The sequence below is a fragment of the Phyllostomus discolor genome, chromosome 6, assembly GCF_004126475.2.
Source record: "Phyllostomus discolor isolate MPI-MPIP mPhyDis1 chromosome 6, mPhyDis1.pri.v3, whole genome shotgun sequence".
Taxonomy (NCBI): domain Eukaryota; kingdom Metazoa; phylum Chordata; class Mammalia; order Chiroptera; family Phyllostomidae; genus Phyllostomus; species Phyllostomus discolor.
The window spans coordinates 37,742,751-37,770,000 of record NC_040908.2 but is presented as its reverse complement, the minus strand read 5'-3'; the positions used below and the strand labels follow the sequence as shown (position 1 = coordinate 37,770,000).

At 37.0% G+C, this 27,250-nt stretch overlaps 1 protein-coding gene across 4 annotated transcripts in view; it reads right to left on the bottom strand.

The window, feature by feature from the left end:
• Positions 1-25,810, bottom strand: part of VRK2 (VRK serine/threonine kinase 2) — an 89,120-nt gene extending 63,310 nt beyond the window's left edge. The window contains exons 1-2 of one of the 4 annotated variants that reach the window (XM_036027991.1): positions 25,609-25,810; positions 23,843-23,982 (exon numbers count right to left, since the gene is read on the bottom strand). In XM_036027991.1, the coding sequence (XP_035883884.1) occupies positions 23,843-23,909 (67 nt within the window). In that variant the 5' untranslated portion in view covers positions 23,910-23,982; positions 25,609-25,810. Of the gene's footprint in view, positions 1-23,842; positions 23,986-25,564 lie in introns of all 4 variants that reach the window. The other 3 variants (XM_036027988.1, XM_036027989.1, XM_036027990.1) reach the window with 3 other exon arrangements.
• Positions 25,811-27,250: the final 1,440 nt, after the last annotated feature.

The following is a 27,250-nucleotide window of genomic DNA, read 5'->3' as shown; positions in this document are numbered from 1 at the left end:
TACACATGCACCATTTTCTTACCCATTCTTCAAAACTTTGATGTTAGCAATGCTATTAGTCAGTTGAAGAAGTTATTACTTCAATTTTAGTGGATATTACAAATAAATTGTGAACCTAGATGTCTTTAGAGTAACAAAGAAACTAAACTTATTCATATTCAACTGAATTTCTCTTTTCATCTTTATTCATATAAAGTGGTTTTGTTTTCACTCATGCAGTAGTCCCAAGGCAATTGCATTCAGTAGAAGTGAATTATCCACATCTATGGAGGGGGAAACAAAAAAACAACTATTCTCAGAAGAAGGGCTGCAGTCCTGCTAGAGAAGAAGTGAGAAAGGCCTTTCCTCCCAACCAATGGCAAATTATTTTTTTCTAGTACGATGCCCAAGGCTGTGGAGAAACAGTCCTGCCCTAACCCTAGCCCACTGGTCTTTGCCTTCTGGGATATAGCTGGTAAGAGGAAAAAAAACAAAAACAAAAAACTTTCTGCTTCTTGTCTAAAAGCAAGTGACCACAGCAGCAAATAAATCTTTAAGCGAAACAGAATATAAGAAGCAGAAAAGCATAAAAGGAAAATGGGGATTTCAATCAGGGGTATACAACCTTTTAGCATCTCTGGGCCACACTGGAAGAAGAGTTGCCTTAGGCCACACATTAAATACACAGATACTAACAAAAAACTGATAAGCAAAAAAAAGATTTTAAATAAATTTACAACTCTGTGTTGGGCCACATTCATAGCCATCCTGGGCCACCAGCAGCCTGCAGGCCACGGTTGGACACAAGTGACATATTATGTTGTCACTGGGGAAACCGATATCAAACCAGTCCAAAACCCTACTCCTTGCTGATTTCAATCAGTACATCCCCACCATGGCATAATCCGAATCTTCCCTTCATATTATTTTACATGAACACAATCACATGTTGGCATGTGCTTGAAACATCCCCATACCCCTCATTTGATAGCTACACAATGTTCTCTAAAACTCCCAAGTCAGATTGTATTGCAGAGCCCAAATCCTCAATCAATTGACTAGAAAGCTTTTGAAGATGGATGTTAAACAAATAAATTGCCTTAGTTACCATGGAGTTCTCTTTACAGTAATCAATCAGTTAATTAATGAAACAAATATGTATTTACCACTGTAAGCCTCGCCACATTCTAGCTAGTAAAATTAAATGATCGCAGTAAACAGACATGGTATCTGCTTTTATAAATCAGACATTCATCAAATACTCATACACAGTGTAAAACTGTAATTATAATGAATGTTAAAGAAAAACATAGACGGTAGTATGAGAATGTATAATTTAATCTATATAAATGAAAATGCTTGAGCAAAACTAGCTGGAGAGATGATAAAGGGCTAGATGAAAATCTAGTTAATAAATTCTAATGAAAGGTTTTTAAAAGCTTGAGATATACATGGAAGATAGGAAGCACATAACTAGATCTACATTGTAGACAGATCACTGCACTGCAATGTGGAGAACAGACTGAAGAGGAACCCCGGTAGATATGGACAGAGCAATAAGGATTCAATTGTGGTAGAAAGTACTATAGCTTGGACTAGAGCAACGATGTTAGAAAAGAATGTCCTTTATACTGTTGTAAAGAAAAATAACAGATTCCATAGATTTCCGAAGCCGATTGAACTTAACAATGGAGGAAAAGGGGTCTAGTTTGGTAAGTTACAGTTTGATTGATCTATTGGTGGATGAGAAGAATGATCAATCACCAACAGCGATAGTGTTAAAAGTGTGTAGTCTCATACCTGCATTTAAATTTCTGATGAGAGTTCCGATGACCTGATAAGGAACGTGTTGTGCACATATGTGATATCTCCTTCCTAGCATTTATTTTCTTTGCACTGGGAACCTCATCTGGTTTTCCTTTGAGAAACGAAACCTCCCACTTTCCATGTGGACTTACCCCCTTATATCCCAGAGTTGGGCTCATGACCGAGCCTGGCTAATGGCAAAATGCAAGCCCCACGGGCCAGAGTAAATAGCTCAGAAATGGCAAAATGCCCCAACTAAGTAAAAAAAAATTCTTCCCTAAGATTTGATGTTAAAGTGCTAAGTAAGATAAACCATAAGCTATAAGGATGCCAAAACCCTAGAAATAGTAGTGATCATTTTCCTTAACTAAATGGGAAATAAAGTCTGAAAACCAAATCCAACCCTGAGGAAAGCAGGGTTAAGGCAGAGAGAGCCCTAGTCTACCCATGTGTGCAGCCAGAAGAGCCCTGTATGTACCACTTACAAGAATTAAAATCACCCATTTGTGTTTCTAACATTGGCAAAGACCACACAGAAAGCAACTAGAAAAATTAAAATATAATACTAGTACACTAGGTAAACCAAAAACTTTCTTCTATAAAAATAAACAGGGTGCTGAATAAAATAAATCAAACGTTCTTATAAATGCAGAGGTAGCCCCCACCCCCACCCCCGCCAAAAAAAAAGGAAGGAAGCCCAAGGCAAAGGGAAATCTAAAAGGCAGTGGGGGTGTGCAGAACACTGATGTCCAGGCCATGCCATGCCCCTGAAGGAGGCTGCCCGGGCAGGGTGACTGAGAACCCAAGTGTGAAAAGCTCTCCTGGAAAAAGGACAAGTCCTTGGGTCTGCAAGGTAAAGACATTTAAAGTTGAGATGCCCACAAAGTCAGAATTTTCAAAGTGCTGCATCTCTAGGAATGTGGGGCATTAAAAAGATAGGGAGATGGGTAGAGTGATAAAGGGGAGGGAGAGATAAAAGAGAAAATGAATGAGAGAGAGAATATAAATAAATGAATGAATCTACTACCACAAAAAGAAACAAATGAAAAAAAAAAACTTGTCTTAGCCTAGACCTTGAGTGTTAGGAAAAGCAAAGTGTCTCCTAATAATTATTCCAAAAGTTTCCTTCAGGAACTTAGGCTAAAAATTACACCATAGTGTGGTACAAAAACTCAAAACCAATGACAGCTACTGGCAGAAGGAGAAAACAAATCTCCCTGAAGGGACTCCTTGGACACACAAGACTACCAGAGCTAAAGCACGTCAAAGATAAGTCAGTGATCCATAATTACAAAACAGAAGAAAAGACACAAAAGGTAAACAACCTCAAGAAACTTAGACTTCCCAAGAGATCTACAGATTGAATATATGCTTAAAATGATAACACACCACAAACAAAGGTATCAATAAGAAACAAAGCAAATGCTATAGAAACATGAGTGAAAAAATTGATTATGATTAGAAAAGCATCAGAGATCTAAGAAAGAGCGGCCACGAACAGGAAATACATTAGAACTCCAAGGGAAAACCTGGGAGTAAGTCAGAATTTGCAATAGCAAATACTGGAAGCTACCCAAATAACTATCTTTGGTAGAAAGTTTAACAAATTGTATTAAAGTCACATTGCAGCAAAGCAAATAAATGAAATGCAGATACTGTAGCAATAGAGATATATCTTAAAGACATACTGTACAGCAAAAGAAACTGCATAAAACAGAACAAATACTTGTAATTCAATTTATATAAATTTTAAAACCCACAACCTTAAATTATGTTTGATTCAGGATGCATATATACATATAATAAAAAAGAGCAAAATGAAAAGTGTTGTTAGCACTGCAAGGGAGGGAAGAGGTGTTAGAGCATCTGGATTGCTGCATAGTTTATGATCTATTATTCACTTGACTTGAATGGGAATTCAGTGTTTTGAGTTACACTTTTTTGACAATCTATATATTTATGTTGCATGGACTTTTCTATATATTAATATACATAATAGACATATAGCATTACTACACAAAACCTAATAAACAAACAAAATGATAGACTAGATTGAGGAGGAAAGAGAACTAGTGAACCAGATTAGATCTGAGGAAATAATACAGAATTCAGCAAACACAGATCAAGAGACATAAAATGTGAAGAAGAGATTATGAAACACCAGGGAATATGTGACAGAAAAACAATTTTCTAACAAAAATTCCACAGCTAGATAATAGAGAGAATGGAGGCTAGTCAGTGTTGAATGAATGTCTGATAACTTTCTAATATTTTTAATATTATGACTCCTCATATTTAAGAATCACAAGTCTCTGGCAAGATAAATAAGAAATCTGTACTTCAGCCTACCACATTCAAACTGTAGAAAATTAAAGACTAAGTTCTAAAAAGCAAATTGACAGAGAAGAATGTATTACATATAAAAGTAGATGAAGTAACAACAGACTTCTGAATAGCAACAAGAGAATAAGTAAACAATTCAATAACATCATCTTAATATGCTGAGAGAAAATGATCACATATACCAGAAAAAGGGGCACTGAACATGGTGACAGAAATAATGTACAAGATAGGACCACGGTGACAAAAGTGTTGCAATGCCCACGTATTTGTCCAAGAGAAAAAGAGAGATGCTCTTAACTTTATCATCTGTTACACCAAGAAGATACATTGCAAGTTTACAGGTATCCACTAAAATAATAGAAATAAAATTCACTAACCTTAAAATCAGTTAAGAAAAAAAGAATAAAGAAAAACTTTTAAAAATCTAATAGGAAAAGAACAGTTTAAAAAAGATACAAAAAGCAGATTAAAATAGAAAATATGAAAATGGAAATAAATTAAGAAGCCCGAGTACATCTGTTTTCAGCCACACATTTTTTCACATTTTCATATCTCTGAAATTCAAATGCATCTTCTAACTGCAGGCATCTCACAGGTACTGTGGGCCACACAGCAGTCACACGACAGTCATCACCACCTATGCGTGTACAAGCTCAGTCCCAGGTATCTGTCTTATGTGAAACTGCCTGTATTTTTACCCAGAACAGGTCTCATCAAATACCAGAAAGTCAGGATTGTTAAAGCCACATTCTGTGAACGGAGTGCCTGGTCCCCAGAAAGAAGAAATCACAATGGAAATTAGAAAATACACAGGATTAAATAACATTGAAAATACCACACTGAAACTAGGATGCAGTTAAAGTTCATATTTACTACTTGCTTTTCTGACAGAATGTAAGCTTCACAAAGATAAAAATATTTTGTTTTATTTAGATGTGTCCCGACACCTAGAATAAAGCTTAGCAGACATTCATTATATGTTTGATGAATAACTTAATGAAGAAAAGTAGCACAGAAAGCTTATAGAGCTAAAATTTTTATTTTTAACAAGACTCCTGAGTTCCCCTCTACATAAGGATGCACTTAATGTACAGCCACACAAGAAGCAATTCCCTCTGCAAGAGATTCATAAACTCACTGATCAATTCCTACACATCAGGTGAGTGAAAAAATGCACATATAATATGAGATACTAACTGTGATCCTCACCTAGGCATACTGACAGGTCTGGGCACAGCCTCAACTACTGGCTCCACAGAAAACAAAAAAGGCACCTCAAATAATCACAGAGGTTTGACAGACAACGAGGCGTTTGGGCCAGGCTAGCAGATGGGGTTCATTTACTACATGAGACCTCTGTCAGGACTGGGGGTGGTGGCTATTTTATCTAATGTGCAGTAACCAACAAAGAGAGTTGGGGAAAAATGAAGAAATAATAAAATACATTCCAAACAAAAGAAGAAGATAAATCTCTAGAAATAGATCTTTATGAAAAAGAGATAAGTAATTTACCTGACAGTTCAAAATAATGGTCATAAAGAAAATCAGTGAGGTCAGGAGAACAATGCATAAACAAAGTGAGATTTCAACAAAGACATAAAAAATTAATACAAATGACCAAGTATAAATGAAAAACCAAGGAATACAGTAACTGAACTAAAAAGTTTAATACGGGGTTTCAAGATCAGCCTGACTCAAGTGGAAAACAGGATGCATGAACTGAAAGACAAGGCAGTGAATTTCACATAATCAGAGGAACAAAATGAAAAAAAGAATAAAAAAGAGTAAATACAGCTTAAGGGTTTTCTGAGACACCATCAAGCAGACCAATATCCATATTTCAAAGGTCCCAGAAGGAGAAAAGTGAGAGAAAAGGGCAGCTTATTCAAAGAAATAAGGTCTAAAGTCTTCCTTACTTGGAGAAAGAAACAAACTTCCAGATCCAGGAAGCCTAGTACTCAGCAAGATTAATCCAGAGAGATGCACACTAACACATTATCCTTAAATAGTCAAAAAATATAGACAAGGACAGAATCTTAAAAGCAGCAAACGAAAATAAGCAAGAAAGAAAGCAACTTCTTATGTACAAGAGAACCCCATAAGTCTAACAGTGACTTTATCAGAAGAAACCTTGCAGAACAGAAAAGAGTGAAATGAAAGAAAACAAAATTGCGAACCAAGAATCCTCTACTGACTAAGTTCTTCAGAATTAACGGTGAGAAAGAGTTTCCCAGCCAAACAAAAGCTGAAGGAATTCATAACCACTAGACTGGCATTACAGGAAATGTTAAAAAAGTTCTAAGCTGATATGAAAGTTAAGAATTATTTTAAAAAAAGTACATGAAACTACTAAAGGTAAATATATGGTTAAATTCAAACTACATTAATATATACAGTGGATAAATCTCATATAACCCTAGTATAGAGGTGAAAAGACAAAAGTATTTTTAAAACTATAATTTTTAATAAATATATCAGACGAAAACATATGAATTTTGAATATATAAAATGTAAGGAGAGTATAAAAATGTAGAACTTTTGTATGTGTTCATAGTTGAATTGTTATCAACTTAAAATAGATTGTTATAAGATGTTCTTTGTGAATCATAACTACAAAACAAAAACTTATAGTAGATATACAAAAGACAAAGAAATCAAAGCTTACCATGAAAAAAATTATTAAATCACAAATGAGGAGAAAAGAAGAACAAAAGTACTATAAAACACCCAAAAAACAATTATAAAAATGACAATAGTAAGTCCATACCTATCAATACTTACCTTAAATGTGAATATACTAAATTTCCAAATAGACATAGAAAGGTTGAATAGATGAGAAAAAAAAACAAGACCCAACTATGTGATGCCTACATGAGATTCACTTCAGCTTTAAAGACAGGTATTAAAAGTGAAAGAATGAAAAAGATGTTCTTTGTAAATGGAAACCAAAGGAAAGCAGAAAAGCTATGCTCATCACAGAGAAAACAGGCTTTAAACCAAAAACTGTAATGAGACAATGAACAGACACATTATATCATTTATATAACAATAAAGGGATCACTTCATCAGGGGATAAAATTGTAAATATTTATGCACTCAACATGGGTGTACCTAAATATATAAAGCCAATATTAACAGATCTAAAAGTAGAAATAAATGGCAACACAAAAATAGGAGGGGACTTTGATACCCTACTTTCAATGATGGATAGATCAGACAGAAACCAATGAGAAAACACTGTATTTAAACTAATAAAGGTGTCTCCCTTAAGAAATACCTGCTTTCACTACTCTTATTCAACATAGTACTGGAAGTCCTAGCCACAGAAATCAGACAAGAAAAAAAATAAAAGGCATCCAAATTGAAAAGGAAGAAGCAAAACTGTCATTATTTGCAGATGACATATACTATACACAGAGAACCCTAAAGATTACACCAAAAAACTACTAGAGCTGATAAATGAATTCAGCAAAGTGGCAGCCTACAAAATTAATATTCAGAAATCAGTGGCATGCTTATATTATCAATAATGAACCCTAAAAAAGCTCAGCAATCTTAAGAATGAACAAAGTTGGAGGTGTCACAATACCTAATATCAAACTATACTGCAAGTCCACTGTAATAAAAACAGTATGGTCCTGGTATAAGAACAGGCAAACAGATCAAGGAAAAGAATGGAGAGCCCAGAAATAAGCCTACGCCTTTATGGTCAATTAATGTTTGACAAAAGAGACAAGAGCATACGATGGAGTAAAGACTGTCTCTTCAGTAAGTGGTGCTGGGGAATTGGACAGGTACATACAAAAAAAATGAAACTAGACCACCCACTTATACCATATACAAGAATAAACTCAAAATGGACAAAAGAATTAAATACAAGTCTAAAAACCATAAAAATCAGAGAAGAAAATATAATCAGTATAATCTCAGATGTTTAAAACAAAAGAAAAATCAACGACAGGGATTACATCAAACTAAAGGCTTCTGCACAGCAAAAGAAACCATCAACAAAATGAAAAGGGAACACAATTCAGTGAAGGATACAGTCACTAATGATAAATCTGAGAAGGGGTTAATTTACAAAATATGTAAAGAACTTATACAACTCAACACCAGAAAGACAAACAATCCAATCAAGAAATAGACCTTAATGACACTTCTCCAAAGAGGATACACAAACGGCCAATAGACACAAGAAAAAAGGTTCAACATCACTAATCAACAGAGAGACACAAATTGAAACCACAATGAGATATTATCTCACACCTGTCAGAATGGCCATCATCAATAAAACAACAAACAACAAAGCTGGCAAGGATGTGGAGAAAAGAGAACCCTTATGCCCTGTTTCTGGGAATGCCGACTGGTGCTGCCACTGTGGAAAACAGTATGGAGATACCTCAAAAAATTAAAAATGGAACTGTCTTCTGACCCAGTGATCCCGCTTCTGGGAATACAGCCTAAGAAACCTTACACACTAATTTGAAAGAATATATGCACCCCTTTGTTCATTGCAGCATTATTTACAATAGTCAAGATCTGGAAACAGCCCAAGTGCCTATCAGTAGATGAGAGGATAAAAAAAGCTGTAAAAAAGAGAAGGAAATCTAACCTTTTGTGACACCATGGCTGGACCTGGAGAACATTATGCTAAGTGAAATAAGCCAGTCAGAGAAAGACAAATACCACTTGATCTCACTTACATGTGGAATCTAATGAACAACAACAACTGATGAACAAAATAAAAACAGAAGCATGGACACAGAAAACAGTGATAGCTATCAGAGGACAAGGGCCTGGGGGACTGGATGAAAAAAGGTGAAGGGATTAAGCAAAAACACCACATTTTTTTTTGGTGTGTGTGTGTGTGTGTGTGTGTGTGTGTGTGGTTTTTGTAGTTACACCTTTTCTTTACACAAAGATATAGACAAAGAGTGGTGATAGCCAGAGGGAAAGCAGGTAGGAATAGGTGGAGATGGTAGAGGAGGGGGCAATGAGGATGGAAAGAGACTTAGCTTGACATGATGGGTACATGATGCAGTGTGTAGATGATGTTGTACTGAGCTGTGAACGTGGAACCTGTTTGTTTTTGCAAACCAATGTCACCCTGATATATTCAATTAAAAAAGAAAGAAAGAAAAAGCATTTGACAAAATACAATACCCATTCTTGATAAAGACTTTCAGTATACTAAGAGAAAGCTTCCTTAACTTGACAAAGAATATCTATCAAAAACCTATAGCTAATACCCTACTAAATAATGAGGGATTGAACGCTTTCTCCCTAAAACTGGGAACAAGTCAAGGATTTGTACTCTCACCATTCCTATTCAATAAATACTGAAGTCCTAGCCACTGCAATGAGTCAAGAAAAATAAATAAAAGACATACAGATTAAAAGGAAGAAATATAATGATCCCTATTTGCAGATGACATTACTGTCAGTATGTTTAGAAAATTCTAAATAACCTGGTATCCTCCCCAAATCCTAGAATAATTAAGTTTACCAAGATCATAGGACATAAGGTCAACATGCAAAAACAATTATATTTCTATACAGTAACAATGTACAGTTAGAAACCAAATTACAAAAGCAGTAACATTTTCAAGACCACCAAAATTTAAAAAGAAATTTTACATGTATAGCTAACAGTGCACATCCGGCGCCAATATACTAAAAACTACCAAATACTGAAGAAAAAAAACAAGACCTAACGAAATGGAGAGACATACTGTATTCATGGATTAGAAAACTCAACATAGTAAAAATGTCACATCTCTCCAAATTTACCTATAAATTTAACTCAGTAACAATCAAAACCTCAAACTTCTTTCTCTAAATATAAACTGATTATCAAATATACATGGAAAAGCAGGCATTTGAAAAGAGCTCATATAATTGTTAAAAAGAACAAACTAGGAGAAATCACACTATCCAAATGCCCTTTAATGGCACAAGAAACAAACTGGTACATGCATACAAAGCACCCCTGCTTGGCAATAAAAAGAAATGAACTACTGATGTGCACAACAACTTGGATGAACCTCAAAGGCATTCTGCTATTTTAAAAACCCAACCTCAAACATTACATACTATACAATTCCATTTACAGGAATTCAGTACATTCTTAAAAATACAGAACTACAGTGATGGAGAACACGTCACAGTTGCCAGTGGTTAGGGGCACAGAGAAGTGTACTACAAAGACACGGTATGAATAAGATTTTAGGGGTGGTGAATTTGTTCGTATCTTCATTGTTGTCATGTGTTAAAATTCATCGAAATGTACACACACAAAGTCAATTTTTCTCTATATTAATTTTTAAAAATAGAACCAATACATAAGCATAGAACCAATACATAAGCATAATACAAAGCAGAATACACTTAGTGATAAAAGAGAGGCAAAAATATTGTTGAAAAACACATCTTGTAAAACTTTTGGCAGAAATGCAAAAAGGAAAACAGTAGGCTTCACGGGGGAAGGCGGACTTCAACACAAATTGATTACGTAGAAACTGGAGGGAGTACAGGTGATAAAGAGAAACACAGAACAGGTGAGACGATCCTGTTACTTATTTCCAGCAAAGGATTCCAAAACTAAGACATATCAAAATTCTTGGTTTTTACATTTACTAAATAACCACACACCTAATTTTTCAAATGAGTTCTTGTGCAGTTGGGAGGGGGGAGCTTAAAAAGCCCCTCCAATGTAAATTGTTTCTTCTTAAATATTCAACTATGTACTTCATTGATTTTATAGCACAATCAGCTATCCTCAACCGATTTCAGGAAGGGAATGTTTCCTGGAACAGATCAAAGAAATTGCTCTGGTGGAACATGGGTGGAAGGGCCAGAGCCCCTCCCTCTATACACCCAGGTTCCACCGAGGCCAGTGTGAGTGAAGGCAGCTGGTAACTGAGTCATCATTTTCTGAGTGCATATTATCTCCAGTTATCATCTATTGTAGTGTTCTTATTGAATGCTATATTTTCTTTCCTTTCCTCTTTTTAAGCCTAAAATAAGCCACAGCAATCCAGCATATTAAATTCTATCATCATAATCTTACTTGGCTTTATTAACTTTGCCCATTACATCCTTGTTTGTAGAAACAATTTTTTAAAAAATGCTTATTTTACTCTTACATGTGCATGAAAAATCTTGAGCATTTATTGTCTTTATTGTTTTAAGTATATCTTTTGGTAACTATTATGGGATTTCTGTCAACACTATTCTTTAACAGGACTTTAGACTGCTTTTATTAATGTAGTAACTAGCAACTGAATTGTAATCCAATGCCCTACATATTATGTTATCATCACCCTTCTTTGCTTTTCTCCTTTATCAATTACATACTGTGGTACATGTTACATACTTATTTCACTTTATAATAGACTATTCTTTCAATCTAATTTACCTATTTCTCAGACACTCTTGACAGTGATAAACTCTAATTCAGATGTTTTCATTATTAGTATTATTAGTTACATACATTTTCAGCTTGCCTGAAGGGTTGATGTGGAACTTAACTTTTTTAACTTTTATCCCTTATAGTTACTAAACACAGTCCATTAATATACTTTAGAAATGTGAATTGCATCATAAAATTCTAGGTTCAAAACTGTAATTTTTACTAACCTGTTTTTACTTTGTATCATCACATCTTTTTTTAACAATTTAATCATCATCTCTTTTAAGCCTCCTTCAATTATACACTTCCAAGTCTACTTTGTCTTTGGTGGTAATCTGTTATAAAATCATTTCATATTTCCTAAGGCCTCAAGTGTTTCCTTCTATCTCCTAAGGAACATTCAATCAGGATAGATAGTATAGTGGAATAATATTCAGCCGTATTTCTTAGTTATCATGAACTGTTTCTATTTTCAGTCTATGACTTAAAGGCTGAAGTAGTTCTTGACTGCCCTTTCTGAAATGATATAATTCAATTCTGTATTTTAAGTTTAAAAGCCCACTACATAAGAACTTTGGCCCCACCCTCACTTTTTGGAAACACTTTCTAATATTCATGTTGAAGTTACGTTTCAAATATGAGAAATCTCTCTTAATCTCTCATTATGGTCTCTATTTTACAGGTCTTTACCTTTTCATGTGATATTCTTATTATCCAAAGATATACCACATAAACAGGTAAATAGAGCATTATCTTTTCTTCTTGATGGTCTCTTTATGTTGTTTTTCTGTGACATTTTGCTTTCTCATTAATAGCACAGCTAACTCTTTGCACGGGTGAGTCAACTCTCTCCCTAACGCCTGTTCCCACATTTCTGAATCTCTCACCATCTTTCAGGATCTCACAGGTTTTTAGGGTCAGAGGAACTTAAAAGTTCTTCCCCCAATAAAAACTTGTTTTTATAGTGATGTCATAATGCATTCAATTTGTATTAAACTAGTTAATTTGGGGTCATACATGTCTGTTCTCTAGTTGCTAGAATAGAGATTCTGAAATCATAGAAGTCTATACAATTTTTGTCTTCCCCTGGTATCACACAGCAACATTTGCCCATTAGATACACAATTTTGTTTTGATTTCTTTTCACTTTTCTTGAAATGTACTGTGAGAATGTTTCAGCAATTTTTACTACTTTTCCTTCTACCATCCTAATAAACTGTAAGATAGAGGGTCTACATAAGTAATACTCTATCACAATTGTAATACTCACATTTGACCCTGGAGATCTATGTTAGGCTTATAACACATAGTCTTTTAATAAAAAAAAAAAGATCAAGTATTAATACAGTAAGTTTTCTTCACATTCTCCAGAAATTGAAATTGTAACCCCATATCACCATGTTTAAAAACATATGTTCTAATGTAATATGATATTTTTCATTCTTTTTCTTCTAATGTATATACACCAAAAAAAAATACTAGCATAACAATTAGCATTGCAATAGCTAATAAATATCTCTTCTCCATTAAAAACACCTAAGCCCACACTGGTGTGGTTCAGTTGCAGAGTGTCATCCCATGGACTGAAAGATCCTGGGTTTGATTCCCAGTCGGGGCACAAGCCTAGGTTGCAGGTTCAGTCCCCCTGTCAGGGGACATGCAAGAGGCAGTCAATGGATGTTTTTCTCACATTGATGCTTCTCTTCCCCCTCTCTCCTCTCAAAAAACAATGAGCATGTCCTTAGGTGAGGATAAAAAAGAACCCTAAAAATTTGCCTCTGCATGAAATGTCATGCTTTTCATAAAATCATGTATGGGTATGTAATAGATCATTACCATGGTATAATATCTTGAAAGAGCTGAATAATTTTCAAAAACTATACTTCTACTATAAATAAAATATTTTGGTATCTGAACAAATTCTGTAAGAAAATGTTTTGTTTATCAGGATTCCACTTATTTAAATATTTTTGTTTATTTTACTTTGTGAAAAACCTAGATTTCTAAAGAGTGTATCTTTAAATTATTATCCAATAAAAAAGACATGATCAAGAATAATTCAATATTTGTAAAAATATCTATTTTTCATGATGCTTATGAAAGTTGTATCAGAGATTTAAAGAAGCCTCTTTTGTTCTCCCTCTTGCTTATTAGACTCAAAACAAATATAAAAATCCATATAAAATACACATTCATCTATTTTAAAAAAACCAGGGCAATCCACCAAATTTTTCCCATCAATTTGTATGTACTGTTTGGTTGCCTATTCTCACTTTTCATAAAAATAGTATTTGATCTAGGTACTCCACATTTTTAATATATTTTTCCCAGTTCTTAATATTAGATTTACTATAAATATCAGATGTTCTTTCACAGATTCTTGTGAACATAATAAAATTAAAAACATATCACTGATGTTCTACACCTCGAGTTGTCAATCTGAATGAAAAAGACACCATTAGCATCGTCACTAACAGATTTCTTAAGTCAGTTGCCAATACTATCAATTAGATACTTCACTGTTATTTTAGAAATGAGCATGTCATAAGCATGTCATTTGCCACTATTTCTTCTAGCCATGATTAATTCAAAGTGTTCTTCACAAAGGACACCAATCTGTAGAGCAAAGAAATCTGAGTTCAAATACAGATGAAGACAATTATTAAAGCTGTGTCATGGAGGCAACTTAACCTCCGAGGCCTCCATGTCTTCCATGTTAAGATGTTGGGAAGATTAAGTGAAATAATGCACATAAAGCACTTAACACAGAGCTTGGCACACACTAGTAAAAGATTTTAGTAGTAAATGATGAGATTTCCTTAAAAAAAAAAAAAAGCGACAAGAACTGTCCCTAGTAGGTATCAAACACCACAGACACAGAGGACCCTTCGGCTACTCTCCACCAGAGATGCTCTCTTTCTTCTTTTTTACTTTTCTATGCTCTGCGTTCATGGCCCCCTCAGTGAAGCTTTGGTAACATTACCTAAAGGAATTTCATTAGCTGGCACTCAGAACACCTCCAATGGAGGCTGTGCTCTCCATGAGCCTCTTTCACACAAGTTGTAGCTTCCGATTGCTCTTGCTCGAAACAAATTTGTGGAAGCTGCCTTTACTCCACACTAAGCATAGGAGAGAAAAGAAAAATGGCAGTGTCTCTGGGGAATAATTAACAAAAGACAGTTTGTTTCATCTTCATGATAAAATACAGCATCCCTATTAAAAGGCAAATTCATCATTCCCAAATGTTAAATAGAATGACACTTTAAAAGTAATTCCAGCTGATTAAATTTAGGGTTCTGGAAAAATTTTAATTCATGAATATACTTTGAATCTTTCATTTGATTTTAAAATGTATAAATGTTCATTTAACTTTGAGCCCTCGCCTCTCAGTGTTCTATTCTGAGCTAGTCAAACAAGTGGTAGCAGGCATGCTGGGCTCAATAATACTGCCTCTCATATTAAATACTCTTTTTCACTTGGATTGCAAATTAAAGGCAGTCTCCTGAACACGGACACATTTTCAATGATTGATTTTGCAAAATGTGTTGATTTTTTTCTACACTGTTTTGCCTCTGTGTGTGTCAACTTTGGCCTTCTTTTCTTACTCCTTTGCAGCACTGCTGTCTCTTTGAAGCAATTGTCTGCCTGATATGAAAAATGTACATTAAACCTCATGACTAATTACACGGATAAAAAAATTCCTGATCTCCACTGTAAAATACTTACGCCCAGCAACCATAACAAAAGCTCCTGACTATGTACAAAACTCTTAATCAAACCTGTCATTCACTTAAAAGAAATTCCAATAATTTATTTTCCATTAAAGTTGTGTTACATTCTGTGAAAAGTGGATTTCTTATGCATGTTACATGCCTACAAGTCAATTCATTCAACAACAAACACCATCCTTTTCTCCCGCACCAGTTCATATTTGCTATCAGGTCTATTTCTAGTAAGCGCCACTCAGCGGAACTGTTTTAATCCAGACACAAAACTGTTTAGTCTTAATACAATATCCATTTCCTTAACTCTCCCTATACTATGCATGAGCAAAGTAGGCTTTTCCCAGTAAATCCTATAATCTATGGCATAAGTACATGGCTTCTTGTATCCCAAAAATATGCTAACATATTTTTATGTTATAAAAGAGTAAACATGTATGTCTTGTTCCCCCTCTAAAGTCCCCCCAATTCTTTAAATAGTATCTTTCACTTTCACTGCATGTGAAAGTGCAGTGTCTTATCCCCAAAATATGTGTTACAGCACAAAATTTTATCTCAGATAGTTGTTGGGAAAGTTATTTTTCCATAACAAACTCATTCTAAAGTTAATGTAACCAATTGTTTTTAGAAAACTATCACACTAATGGCCTTGTTTAAGCACCCTGAGAATGCCTACCAGAAGTTTACAATCTAATGTTGGCTGGGGGAGGGGTTGAATAAGACAGAATACAAGTAATAATCATATGAAACAGCAAGATGGGCAACGTGAGAGAGCACACTACTGGAACAAAGAGAAAGAAAAGTGTGGCTACTCCCCTGCTTGCCTCTTTGGCATGTGGGAATTTTCCTAAGGCCCACCAGTCACTCCTTTTCAGAACTGATCCCAGCAGCAAACTCCCCTCACTCCCAGTCCACTACACCTAGGCACTCTTCTCTGTCCGACTGTTCCTTGCCTTTCTGTTAGACCAACTCTCCTCTGCCTCCGACTGTTCATCTCATGCAGTTACCAAGCACAGTAAGTGCATCACATGCCATCACACTACCATTCTAGGAAACCCCGCAATGACTACCAGTGCACCAACTGGCTAGTCCAAGCCTGGCTATGAAATTTTAGTTGCTTGAAAATGATGTTTCAGCATGGAAAGACAAGGCGGGGGGTTGGGAATAGCCACACTACTATCCAGAAATGGCCACAATACCTAAGTAGAGCAAGTTGGATTAAGGTCTGCACATGAGCCAAAGCTTTGAATTTCATTGCCTTTGTTGGCTCATGTCACTTCTTTAATTAATGTCACTTTCTCCGGTTTAATATCAGAGCAAGTGACAAGAGTGCTTCTGGATGAATTGTGTTTTCTGAGGCCTGTATGGCACACTCTCCCGCAGTCTGACAGAGGGACGTGCCAGTTTTACTTGGCAGTTGCAATGCACCAGCTTTAGTTTTAGTAGTTTAATTTGTGGCAGTTGTATGTTTTGAATACGCTGAAGTATTCACAACGGTCTCATGGAATCTGTTCCATAGATAAAGTTTACACAGTGGAAAAGAAAAAGCAATGGCTATAAGGCGATTAGGAAAAGCCTCTCTTGGCCACAGCTGGTCTTACAGGCATTCCTGTAAATTTAAGAGCATTTAGGGGATATGAGTGAAGTGATCACAAGGAATGATGCCCTTTTTTTTTTTTTTTTTGCCTAGTCCTGTACTTGGTGTGAGACGATCATAAGGAATATGGTATTTAGAACTCAATTTTATGCAAAATCCATTATTCAAGAAGCGATAGTTTATATACATGATAGACATGCAATGAAATAAATGTTAGAATAGGAAGCTTTGTTACTTATGCATTAAGTTGGTTCTAACATTTTGGTAAACTAAGTTTTTATTGATATAAAATTCAGCAGAATTTCTGCACTGGGGAGAAAGGACTAAACTATTCCTCTGGTTTGTTGAAGATCTTTCTGTTTCAGGCTAAAGTATCCTGAAGGGTTTTTATTGGAGTTCTTCCTTCATCTCCTTTATACACTTTTGTGAAGCCTCATCAGTTCGTGGTGAAAGCTGCCACCAAGGAGTTCTTCCAAACTTTGCCTGCCCTTTCTAAATTTAGGGTTCTTTACTGCAGCAGGTTGAAGATCTGGCTTTGATTGCACCTGGCTCTGCTGGAGAACAGAAATATTCATCTCCACTGAATGCATGCTGCTTAAGTGCTGGAGGCACTTGCAGGAGAGTAACTCTCATCGGAAACTTCATTACAATACTTTCTCTTCCCTACATGAAGTAGTAATTCTCATTCACCACAGATAGAATTTTGCCTGACACAGCCACAGGAGATCCTGTTTGACTTTCAAAATTAATCAACCTCTAAGCTAGAGTAGAAATGGCATGTCCTTTAACCTTAAGCACAAAAAGCTCTCAACAGACTGCAGTTTTTATATCCCTGGATGGAAGTTTGGGCCCCTGATACTTAAACTTGATGCACATACTGGGTTTCTGGCAGGCTTTTGCCCATACCCATCTGCTAGCCTGGCTCCGTGCCCATTCAGAAGGTGTGATGCCAGTTTCAATAGGGCATAGGTGCCAATCAAAGATGGGTTTGGAGGGGCAGCATGCAGAACGCAGCAAAAGTCAGCTCTTTTGCCAGAAGACCCTCCTGTTATCATATAATGCCCAATGAAGGGCCACATGCTTCATTGCTTGGGATCACATTGCATCTGTAGATGTTTCTGGCCTTCAATGGATGTTCTTTCTACGGAATCTTTTTCCTTAAGTATTACTTGGTTGGAGATGCTCGAAAAGAAAAGCCTACCTGACTAATTGAAGGCCATCCTTTTAAAAGAAACAATGGAAATCTTCAACAATTGTCTTGGAATATAATTGCTGTGTTTTCTGTCTTTTCTCCTAAAATACTCTTACACTTAGACTACTGTAAAGTGCACTCAGTCCATGTAATGGAGTTACAAGGAACAAACATTCTGAAGAAGTGTGAATTACAAAACCAAGTACCTAAGCAATAGAAAATCCATAAACACTTTTGTATCATTGTTAAGTGTAAGTGGTGGATAAACTGTCATCATCCAAATAGCTAATTTCTAGTGAATTCTCCCATTCAGAGCTTTGGCATTTCACATCTCATTTATTTTATAAACACAGATATTCCTATCTTAAAGAAGGACCATGCCTCCTACAATTTACTCCTCTTCTTCTGTATCTAAAGAAAATACCCTGAAACACTTCAGAAGGAAAAGCCTATCCATATTCATAAGGAAGCCAGAAGCTCTCAAAAGCTGAGAACTCTTTCATCGTGTGGCAAGAGGCAAGTCCATTTCATGAGGAAGACATTTCCCTATAGCAATAGGTTTCACATTTTAAAACCCTGACCATTGTAAACAGTTAAAAATTAGTAATGGGTGCAGTGGAAGAGACGTCTATAATCACTGAAAAGCAGAAGAGTTTGTATATCTTCCCTGAGGCAGAAGAGTTTAACAGCAAAAATGTTGAAAATGAAAACCATAATATAAATATGTTTAAAAGGTTGGACATTTAAAAAAATGAAATGACAAGCAAAGGCTAACCTTAGAAAAACTCTCCCTTTTTTATAGAAAGCAGCGAAAACTTGTAAATACTTAAGATTCGTTAAGTGATAGGTAAATGAACAGTGCTCTCTCTTTAAAAACTCAAACTTAACAGCCTATGGACAGAACATACAAAATTAAAATACAACTTCTAGAAACTTTTATTTCTTATCTATCAGCCCAATAAGGGTAGAAAATTTACAAATCCAAGAGATCCCTCCTTTTTTGAGTTTATATCACCTGTTATATCCCTACACCTTCATCTGTGAACTAACTTATATGCTCTCTAATGCAAGTTATCCCTAATTTCGTATTTATTTATTTCTTCTTTTCACCCCCATGATATCATCTGCAAATGTCCTAGCAACAGTTGAAGTGGCACCATAATGCCACATTGGGTTAGATAAGACGAACGGCTTATCTCAAAGCCTTCTCTGTAGCACACTGCCAAAACATTTCATACAGCAATGCACAATAACGTAATATAGGTTCCAACAACTACACTTTGTGCAGAGTTTATCATTAGGCTCTTGTGAACATTATTCTGCCTACTGTAAAAATCAACCCATTATAGTTGGCTAAAAAGTAAAATAAGTAAAAAGGACACTGGCATAAATAATCTTTTTCCTATTTCTTCATAAGTAGAAGTCAATCAAATAAGTGAGTTCAATTTGATAACTTCTAAAAACCCTAGTATTCCTATCCACTTTTCTCCCCCTCAAAAAGATTTCTTCTATGTTTCTAAGGATCAACATTAACTTAATAGGGGAACATGATGAAAAAAATGTAATGACAGTCACCTAAATGAAGTCTAAACACTTATCTATGGATTAAATGACAGTCTTGAGGCCTCACCACAGTTAATTTTAGTTACAATAATGTATTCTTCATAAAAGATGCTATTGATTTACTACCAATAAAGCACACATAGGTTCTCTGAGATGACATCATGATTTTAACTTGTCCCAGCTTTTCTTGTGACTCTGAGATTACAGCGGTTAGAATTAAGGGTGGCATCTATATTATGGAAGCTATATTAATAAAGCAAGCTGACCTGTATGGGTTAAATATCCCCACCTCAGTCCAATTCCTCAGGCAAATAACTCTTGAATATCTACTTGGTGCTTGATATCCTAAAGCTGCTAAATAGTCATCACTATACCCAACCTCAAAAAACTAAAACTTCCACAGATAAAGCATTTTCTATTTTCATTCATATAAGTCTTCAAAGGATTTAGCTGAAGCTTATTACCAACAATTCTGTTTTTCTGGATTTTTGACTAACTTCGGAAACCCATTATCTTTCACATAGAGAGCAGATAAGACAGCTTAAATGAGAACCTTCCACTGTGCCCTCATGGCCACCACTATAAGCCCGTAAGGGGGAAAAAGTCAGTGGTTGGTGAGTAAAATGTCATAGTCTCCCACTGACACTTTCTATGCTCCTAGTTATGCCACACCAGTAGCTAAATCTATCACAATCCTTGGTGCGATGCATGGAAATCCTTCCCACAGATGCTTCTGATACCATCCTAATTACCTGTGGCACCAGACACTGAACCCCAGAGTTCACTTATCACTGAGAATGGGAAACTCTAAATAAATAAATATGTACATTTAAGGGCTTAACAAATTCTAAATTCTTCAAAAACACTTATCTCGATCTTCACATTTATTATTATCCCAATTGTAAAAAACAGAAGAACAAAGACTTGTCATTCAAAGTCACGCAGTTTTTAAGTGGCTTCGTAAGGTCAGAATTTAACCCAGATTTGCCACACACCCAAACCCACGCCCTTATTTATGCAATTCTATGAAAGTAGAATTCAAACTCAGTTCTCTCCCCTTCCCTGGAGTTTTAGAAACTTTCCCACTTATTTTATACTAAAATGACAGCAATTTCTCCCCATCCCTAAACCAGTTTCCTTTCTTCTTTTTTCTTCCTCTCTCTTCATATACAAAAAAAGAAACCTTGACTTTCTGTTCTTGTATTCAAACTTTTTCTTCTCCCTCTATAACTGTTACTGTTACTGCTACAGGCACATTATCTCTTCAAGTCAAGAGTAAATAAACTTCTCTGCCCTTGCTGATCACTGAAAGGTCTTAGCTATTGATCTAAAAGCTAGAGGACAGCTGTACATGTACAATGAGTTAGACACAGAGGCTCACTGCTCCCCAGCCTCAGGCAGCAGTGTCTGCCGAAACAGTGCCACCTGAAAAGAATACCAGAAATGAATGCAGCTGGACACAAGGTATTAAGGAAAACCTGGATTTACCTGCTTCTTCATTTATATACAGAAGTGATGAGAACCACGGTTTAAAATGCAAAAGCATGACATAATTTCCTATGGATTTGCTTATATAGCTTTGAAAATAATCAATATAAACCCATTTAACGAAGTTATTGCTGATGGCATCTCACTAAAAAAGCAGATTCTACAATTTATGAGAGCCACTTATGCCATCATTTGGAACAACGATGACATTTGGAACACACAGCTTTACTACAGATTCTGAAGCATGCATGGAGCCTTTCCTCAAGTAACTAAACTTTTCTTGATGGTCTTTCCACACGGTGTTCATTTGCTAATACTCCAGGATCCAGGTTCTAAAATCCAGACAGTAGAAAGAATTGCACACATACAGAACCCTTGAAATATTACAACCAATATTGTTTGGTTAATGAGAAAAAATAAGTAAAAAATATGTGGCACGCACTTAGACTGAAAGACAGCAAAGATTTTTCTGTATTTGAAAAGAGACAAGTCGTATCCCTGAGCAAATAATTCCTTTCACCATACACAGTACTGAGTCGTTATACATATAACTGTACAAATACACCTATATATTGTGTATAGTCATATTCATTTTAAACATGCATTTTAAATTTAAAACACATATCCTCACATATATTTCCATTTAAAAAGGGAACAAGATATTATAATCAATACTTTTTTGTAGTTTTTTAAATTATTCAAAATAATTCAAACAGAAAACTACAAGTATGTCTGATAAGGCGTGAGGTCCAAAACTAATCTTGTCAAGAAAATCCTAAGGAAGAGAATATACATTTACAATATTTATTGAAAAATTTCCCATATAAGTGGACCCCACGCAGTTCAAGCTGATGTTGTCCAAAGTTAATTGTATTGTGGCCACAAAGGACTTGAAAAATAGCTACTGCAGAGAGGTTTTCTCTGAACTCCATTCGTGCCTACACACAGATCTTCCCCATAAACCTCACCTCATCATAAATCCCCTCCAGGGGAATTTTATCAGGTAGCTGAGACTGACTCTTACCACTGGAGAATAGAAGTTGACACCACTCCCTAATGTCGTCACAACAGCCCCATACCCCCCTCTCTATTCTCCTAAGGCCCATCTCATCTTTCCTAAAAATTATGTAATTCTCCCTTAAGTGGCCTTGCATCCCTTCTCTTATCCCTACTAAGATAGTAAGTTCTCAAATCTCACCTACTTTAGGGGATATTTACTTTTTCTCTATAGCATCCCCACGCATAATTGTAACATTAAAAATTAATAAATTTGGCCCTGGCTGGTGTGGCTCAGTGGGTTGTGTATCATCCTTCAAGCCGAAAAGTCGCCAGTTCAATTCCTGGTCAGGTCACAATCCTGGGCTGCGGCACAGGTACCTGGATGGGGGCATGCAAAAAGCCACAGATCCTGTTTCAGCTCCTTGGGTTGTTCTATACCCTGACCCTTCCCCATCCTCACTCACGTGAAAACTGCCTTGCCTGAGAGATTAACGTGATACGGACAAACAACAGATAGATAGACTTCACAGTTACAGTCACACAACTTGAACGAATTAGTTATAATTGTACCACAGGTAGTGTACAATCAAATCTTTTTTTAAAACTTAATAAATTTGTACACCTTTTCTCCTGCTTACATCTACCTATTGTCAGTTCATTTCATAAATCCAGCTATAGAGGATGGAGGGAAAGTCCTTCCTACCCCCACAGTTTAAACTGTTTAATGAGGAACCCAAGATGTCTGCAATGGAGGTCTTTTACCAACTTTTTCAAACTCCTACAGAAACAGATGTCACTGAGTCAATACATTTAGGAGAATCTATCCTTGAGGGTAAAATTTTTAATCACTATTGTTTATCTTATTTTATCCATTAAATCCAGTCTTATAATGGATATCCCCAGATCATTAAACTGCAGATTTTAAGGTAGCCCTAAATGATCCTTCTTAAATTAGTGTAACTTAAACATTTTTAAATGTAGTGTACAAGTATATTCAACTAAGGCTCCATATAGCAAAGAACACAGAAAATACTGAGTGTCTATTTTCTCAATTCTTCTGAAGGATGGCATGTATCGAGTACCCACTCTAGAGGCACAGGAGGAAAGTTAATTCATTCCATGCTAGACTAGATGCCTTGAGCTATCAAGGTTCCGTTCTCTAGTGCAGGGGTCCCCAACCTCCAGACCTGGAGTACAGGTCTGGGCTTGGTCTAGGGATAGAGCACACAGCAGGAGGTGAGTGTAAACATAATGCACTTGAATCACCCAAAACCATCCTCCCACCCTGGTCTGTGGAAAAACTGTCTTCCATAAAACCGGTCCCTGGTGCCAAAAAGGTTGGGGCCACTGCTCTAGTGGAGACTAAGAAATTACCAGAACCTTACATCACTTAAATATTACTGACTAAAAGTCACAAATAGGAAGTGTTTATGTTTATGCAGGTGTGGTTGCAGGGCTGTAAAAAAGCAATGTTTCCAGGAAAACACTCTCAAAAAAGAACATTAACATTTTTGTCTGGCAGCCTGTGCAGTTATGCACTGAAAACATTCCTAAGAGTCATTCAGAAAAAAATGGACAAGGAATGGGGCCAGTCATGTCTTGAAACTAGAAATTCTACTAAACATTTACCATCTTCATATTACTTAATAAAGCACATTTATCCTATTTTATTTCAAAGCTGTAATATCAAATATTGCAGTCACATATATGAGAATATAAGGTAATTTATAATTATACTTTACCTAAATATATCAAGCCAAATCCTCCAGAACCAATCATCTTGCCTAGAACCCACTTATTTCCTTCCATATCATCCAGACCTTGCCTTCTGGAAGTGGAACAGGAAGTTTGTATTTCTCATTTCTTCTTGGTGGCCTTACTTCTGCTGGCAGAAGGGGTGTGAGTGAGGTCAGTGGTTAAAAATAACAAACAGCTGATGTAACACAAACATTTGTAGTTAAAATACACTTCTCGAAATGTCTTCTAAGGGGAACTTTCCCAGGTTTCTAGAAATTAGGATCTGGGGTCACTGGGTTTGGGAAAGTCCTCATATATTTAAACCGAAGATTCACATACATTATAATAGTGCAGTCTAAGAGGTATTGGTATTTTTAAAACAAGCCTGTTGAACTTAATTCAACATTCCAAAATTCATTTGGGGGTCTATAATACCTAGTAATAACTTAAAATGGAGTTAATAATTTCCAATGACAGAAATAAATTGTGCACGCTCCTTTCACTGAGAATGCAGTGTCAGAAATGAGGTCTTGGGTCACTAGAAAAAAATACAGCTTTGGACCAAAAAAGTACAAAAGACGGCAATGTACATCATCACCAAACAGCAAATGACACACTCAGTTTGTTAAAGAAGCCTGAGACTTTCATGGATTTATAATTTAGCAGCCCACTAGGCCACTGGGCAGCCTCAGGCTAACATACTCCTCTTTCAGCTCCTTCCGATTTTTCTATATCCTGTCCCTTTGCCACCCTCACCAAAGTGGAAACTGCTCTGCCTGCGAGGTTAACGTGGCACAGCCAACAACAAAAGCACAGACCCACAGTACAGTCACATGACTTTAATCAATTCATTATAATTGTGCACAGGTCAGTGAATTTCACAATGATTTTTACACTGAAAGTGCAAATTTCTTAGGGGCGGAGGACGGCATAATTGCCTGAAACTAATCTGAAAGTGAAGGCAACTGCAATCCTGTATTTCCGAAGCATTTTGTAAAGTGTTGAGTGCTTTTGAACGAAAGTTAACATAAAGTTTTTGTTGTACCATCTCCCCAGCTTCAGAATGAGAAAGTTTCTGTGCCTTTTAATAGGTTTTCTCTCCTTCACTTACTTTCATCCAATGCCTTCCTATCGTTTATCTAGCAGCAATGCCCCAGGTGGAGGAAAGGAGCACGGCTGAAATCTTTAAGGACATCCACCTGCCCTTCTCCCAATGGGAACACAAGGGGGGCCGGGAAGTTAGATGGTGAACTAAGCCTCAAGTAGGAAAAAGTTTTGTCGTGGTGCCTCTTGACCAGTATTTTATATATACTGGTATCCAGTACATATTTGCTGACTTTAAACCTAAAGTCTCCAAAGAACAACTTTAAGAAGAGTAAAAACTTGGGGGCATCAGAACTTGAGACCTGAAATCAGACTGACTAAAAGGCACATCCCGGCGTGGCTCCCGGGTTCACTTCCCCAGAGAGAAGAGGCATCCTCCTCTCCTGGTCAGTCCCCGGGTATCCCTTATGCTTCTGGATTTCTTCCTGGGGCTGTGATGAAAAGTGTTCAACAAGAGCTTCCGGGACGGAAAACCGACACCCAAAGGTCCGAAAACCACCAGATTCGGAGTGAGGCCGGCAGATGAGCTCAGCGCGGCCCAGCACTGGCTTCAGGCCCCAGTCCGCAGCCCCGGGCAGGCCTGCCTGACCCACCGGGAAGCCCTCCCGCGTCTGGAGACTTACTGCCCGGTTCAAGCTCTTGGTGGACCGGAGAAAGGGAACCGTACCCGCTTCCCCGCCAGCGCTCTGGGCAAATGCGAGTTGAAGGGGGTGTTGGGTCCTCGCTCCGAGTTTTGAAAAAGCAAGGAACCAACCGCAGAACCAGGCCTGCACCCAGCTCCGACGGCTGCTCCTCGCGGCACTGGGACGCAGCACGGGTGGGGCCGGCAGAGAAACCTGAGACCCGCGCACGGCTTCCCGCCGGCCTCTAGGTGCCCAGGCGGGGCCGCGGGCCTCCAATCCTGCGGGGAGGCGGGCCCAGCTCCGGGCCGGCCGGCGGAAGAGGCCAGACTAACTTCCCCGCACCTGGGCGTGTCGCGCTGGGCTCACCAGCGCCACCTCGCTCGGGTAGACGAGCCCGGGCTCGCCGAGTCGCAGTGAGGCCGGTGCCTTCCGTCCAGCGGCTGTCGTGCTCGGGGGCCGCCGAGGGGAAAAGGGAGCGGCGGTTCTAAATCGAGAATGAGAGCTATATTATCGTCATTCACCCTCGCCGGCCAGAGTCTCAATATCAGCCATCAGATCAGTTCAGCGTGAATCAACCAGGACAAACATTTGTGTTGGTGTAATTTTAGGTCCGGTGTACCACGATCTAAGTACTGAGAGCTTCTAACAATCGCCAAGCCCTTACTGGCCACTTCCCCAAAAACTAACATGCTAGCCAGGCCCGCCTGAGCAAGAAGGCTAGTGTGAGTAGGAGTGCCTATAACACAGCAGTTAAGTTCTAAAAGGCATGGCTCAAGACCAATCATTTACTAGTTGAATAATCTGTCTTTACTTTTATTTTTTAAATACAATTTACATTCAATATTATTTTGTATTAGTTTCAGGTGTACAGCACAGTGGTTAGACAGTCATATTCCTTACAAAGTGTTCCCCCAGAAGTTTCTAGTACCCACCTGACCCTATAGTTATTACAATATTGGCTATATTCCCTATGCTGTACTTTACATCTTTCTGACGATTCTGTAACTACCAATTCATACTTCCTAATCTCCTCACCTCTTTTCACCAAGCCACCAACCCCACCCTCTGGCAACCATCAATCTGTTGGCTGTACCTATGAGTTGTTTCTATTTTGTTTGTTGGTTTTGTTCTTCAGATTCCACATACAAATGAAATCATATGGCATATGTCTTTATCTATCTGATGTATTTCACTTAGCATAATACTCTCTGAATCCATCCATGCTGTCAAAAATGGTAAGATTTCATTCTTTTTGTTGCTGAGTAATATTCCATCATATAAATGTACCACCACTTTTTTTATCTACTCTATTGATAGGCACTTGGGTTGCTTCTTATATTGTCTACTGGAAATAATGCTTGATTTACAAGTTGGATAATCTTTCTTAAACGTAATTACTTGACAAAACTGCAATTTTATTGTCTGCAAAATGGAAATAACCATAGTTATTTAGGTTTTAAGGTTTGTTAACAAAAATAAATTCTGACACGTTAAAATGGTAAGGAAGGTTTTGTTCAAAATTATTGAAATAGGAAAAAAAGCTATGCTCAATTCCAAATACAACAACAGGAAGTACAAATGTATAGCCGAGAAGCAGGGTGGGTGTTAGTGGACCGAAGCAGCTGGAGTAAAGTAAGGATTCTGGGGAAACTGAGCTCACAGGATTTCATGGGAAGCCAGGGTGAT